Genomic DNA, 3,789 nt, shown 5'->3' with positions numbered 1-3,789 from the left:
GAGTAATAGTTTGCTCTGGCATTGCGGAGGCCTCTCTTATAAGTTTTGAGACTGTCTGTCCAGATTAAACGAGATTCTTCCAGGTTGGTTAATCGCCAATTCCTTTCAGATTTTCACGATATTTGTTTTAACTTATGGGTTTGAGAGTTATACCAAGGAGCGAACTTTCTTTGCTTTGTTAACTTCTTTTTAAGAGGAGCTACAGAGTCGAGTGTTGTTCGCAGCGAGCCTACGGCGCTATCGACAAAATGATCAATTCGGGAGAGGTTAAAGTCAGTACGGGAAACCTCTGTTACTTAAGGACTTGGTATTGAATTTAACGACGGAGTAATCATTTACTTAAATTTTGCGACAGCACTATCTGATAATATAGGATAATGATTATATAGGACTTGAGTCATTGCATCAAGGCGATCAAATGTCTTCTCCGCATCAAGTGACAAAATGGCATTTGAAGAATCTGCGGTGTTAGAAGCTTCAGTGATGTGGAGAAGGCGGCGGACATTGTCTGAGGCAAGGCGCTTCTTAATGAAGCCAGTTTGATCCAAATGAATTAGAGTGGGCAAATACGGTTCCAATCGGGAAGCTAAGACTTTAGCAAATAACTTAGTATCAGCATTTAAAATTGATATAGGACGGTAGCTGGTACATTCAGAAGGATCCTTACCCTTTTTTAAAAGTAAAGACATAATGGCAATATTAGTATTCTTAGAGAAACAACCATTATTAATTGCAGAATGAATCATCTCCAGTAGAAGAGGACCGATTTGGGGCCAGAAGGCCAGATAAAACTCTGGGGGTATACCATCAAGCCCTGGGGATTTATTCTTATTCATACTCACCAGAGCTTTGTGCAATTCAGTCAAAGTTATGGGAGCATCAAGTTCCAGGGCAGCGTCATCAGGAAGCTTTGGAAGATGAAGAGGATTCAAAAAACTCCTGCACAAGTGCTCATTATAAACAATCTCGGAGGAGTACAAAGTGGAGTAAAACGAACAAAAAATATCATTGACTTGCATTGGATCAGAGCATAATTTGCCTGTGGAAGATTTGCCTGAGGATATGTTAGCCAGTTGTTCAATGGTTTTGAGTTTCAAAGCCAGTAGATGACTTGGTTGGGCACTGTGCAAGTAATCAAGTTGCCTAGTCCTATGAATTAGAAAATCAGATTTGTTCCTCAATAATTGATTAAGGTCTTTTATTAGTAAGTCTCGCTCAAGGATAAGGTCAGGGGTAACATTCAGAGACATAGAACTCTCTAAAGGGTTTTTTTGGGGAGTTTTTCCTTATCCGCTGCGAGGGTCATAAGGACAGAGGGATGTCGTATGCTGTAAAGCCCTGTGAGGCAAATTGTGATTTGTGATATTGGGCTTTATAAATAAAATTGATTGATTGATTGATTGATTGATAAAGTTGCAATTCTATTTTCTAAATCTAAAATATGTTGCAGTCTTCCAATTGTTTTGTCCCTTATGAACCCTTTCACAGCTTGACCAGAGAACCCTGGGGTCATCAACAGAGGGTCTATTTATCGCCAAAAATTGGTCCAGTTGATCTTTCATTTCCCTTAGGAAAGATTCATTCTGCAATAAAGTGGAATTAAACCTCCAACGGGCCGCCCTTTTGGGGCCAGAAGGGATTGCCAGTCTGCCAAATACAGCCCTATGGTCAGAAAGAGACATAGGAAGAAGAGCAAAATCAAAGGCTTTTTCAAATAAATGTTTAGAAATAAAAATGGAATTTATACGGGAAAAAGATCCCTTAGAGAGGGATTAGCTGTCCGCCAGACATCTACTACAACACAGTCTGATGCCCATTTCCTTAATGCAGAGGAAGCAAGACGCTGGTTTGACCCCTCAGCTACACCAGTTCTATCTAATGAGTGCATCCAAACCGCATTAAAGTCATCTCCTATTATTAGACCAAAATCAGATAAATCCAGCATAAGTTTAGTGAGATAATCAAAAGCTCCTATCAAATGAGTTAGGGGCATAAACAGAAATGAAAGCTAATTTTTTTTACCATTCACTAGACTTTTAATATAGACTACTCTACCCTCAGAGTCCTTCCCAGAATCTAAATTTGTAAACTGAAAACTACGTTTAGCAATAATCACTACTCCTCTGTTTTTCTTCAAATTTGAGGAGGAAGCTATAACATGATAGAGTTTATCATGAAGTCTGGAGACATCACTTTCCAGTAGATGGGTTTCCTGGAAAAAAGCCACATCTATTTTCATACTCCTCAAAACGTCCAGTGTGCTTGTGCGTTTATGAGGAATATTAAATCCCTGCCCATTCCAAGACAAGAGCGAAACACTAGTCATGTGTGTCAGAGCAAAAAAACAATGTCAGAAAAATGAACCAAAGACAGCCACCACAAATAAAAAATAACAGATGTAAGGATCCATCCCTTGGGTCCTGTCCCACCCAGCCATTGTCCCACAATCCTGTAACACCTTTACCCACAAACCCAGCCTGCCGTCTTTCCCTTCTGAACCCCTGCTCCAAGAAAGCGAGGCCCAGAGCAGGCTCCAACAGCCCACCCTCAAAAAAAAGAAACGGATGGAAAAAAAAGTCCATCCAGAGCCCACCCCGACCCACCCCCCAAAATTGATGTAACGGTGAGAGATAGTCAGATAACCCCTTCCTCTCCATTAAAATGATAACCTTTATTTGAGAAAACCTTGCATAAGAAAATCTGAAGATAGGGTTCATAGTATAAAAACAGAAAATGGTTGTAAAAGAAAACTACTACAAACCCCAATTGTTACTAAGACTCAAATAGGAATATGCCAAAATCAAGCAAACAAAGCTTACAAACTTCTATTCGTTAGAAAGGGCCAATAAGCCCTCAGCACCATAGGCAAGCAATGGAAATAAAAATATCCTGCCAGATAAAAATCACTGATTAACAAAGCGGATGGTTGTTAATGTCAACACAAAAAAAAGTATAAGCAGAATCTAACAAGAGAGAAAGAAGAAAAAAAAGGCAGGTATTGCAGTACAAAGTTGCCAATGAAAAAATTTGGAATGTCAGTAAACGCCATCTAAGTGACGTCCGGAGACGTCCCATCAGCTGGCTCTGACGCACCTTCCAGGAAGTAAACAAACCGGCATGCAGAATACAGTATGGTACAGTAGAGTAGACAAGAGCTAGCTCATACCATGAGCCTTACCCCAGTCAGTCAGCAGGATTGTCCTCCTCTGGCACTAGAAACTTCTCCGCCTCAGATGGATCACGGAATAGATGCTGTTCTGAACCACAAATGAATTTGATGACAGCTGGGGAGAGCAAGAACACCTGATAGCCCAGATATTGAGCCCGATGCATGACAGGGTAGCAGGGGCGTCTCAGTTTCGAAGTGTAATCGCTGTAGTCCGCGGTGAAACGGATGGTGTGCCCTTCGACTTCAGCTGGATTATCCCTGGCTTCTTTGAGGATGCGGTCTCTGTCTGTATACCGGAGACATTTCAGGATCATGACTCTAGGAGCCGAAGGGGATTGTCGCGGGGGGCCAATGCGCAGGGGCGGCTCTAGACCAGAATTACCGGGGGGGCCGAGGTGGGGCCAGTGTTTTTTTAGGGGGGCACATATAAGGACATAAGAGGGCAATATTTATGCGTTCAAAATGATTAGTTTATTTAAAAACAAAACAAAACACATTATTTTATGAATGTTTGTCTTATATCTGTACAATGACACTTATATCTGCACAATAACATTTTTATCTGCATAGAATGANAGAGGGCAATATTTATGCGTTCAAAATGATTAGTTTATTTAAAA

General features: G+C 40.9%; 1 protein-coding gene across 1 annotated transcript in view; it reads right to left on the bottom strand.

Annotated features, from left to right (window-relative positions):
- The window catches only part of LOC126400263 (pepsin A-like), a 12,968-nt gene extending 9,485 nt beyond the window's left edge, over positions 1-3,483 (bottom strand). Inside the window, exon 1 of the mRNA XM_050060823.1 lies at positions 3,264-3,483. Coding sequence (XP_049916780.1) covers positions 3,264-3,483 — 220 coding nt within the window. The remainder of the gene's footprint in view (positions 1-3,263) is intronic.
- Positions 3,484-3,789: the final 306 nt, after the last annotated feature.

The sequence above is a fragment of the Epinephelus moara genome, chromosome 13 (genome assembly GCF_006386435.1).
Source record: "Epinephelus moara isolate mb chromosome 13, YSFRI_EMoa_1.0, whole genome shotgun sequence".
NCBI classification, from domain to species: domain Eukaryota; kingdom Metazoa; phylum Chordata; class Actinopteri; order Perciformes; family Serranidae; genus Epinephelus; species Epinephelus moara.
The sequence above is the reverse complement of the archived record's forward strand: the minus strand, read 5'-3'. Positions and strand labels throughout refer to the sequence as shown.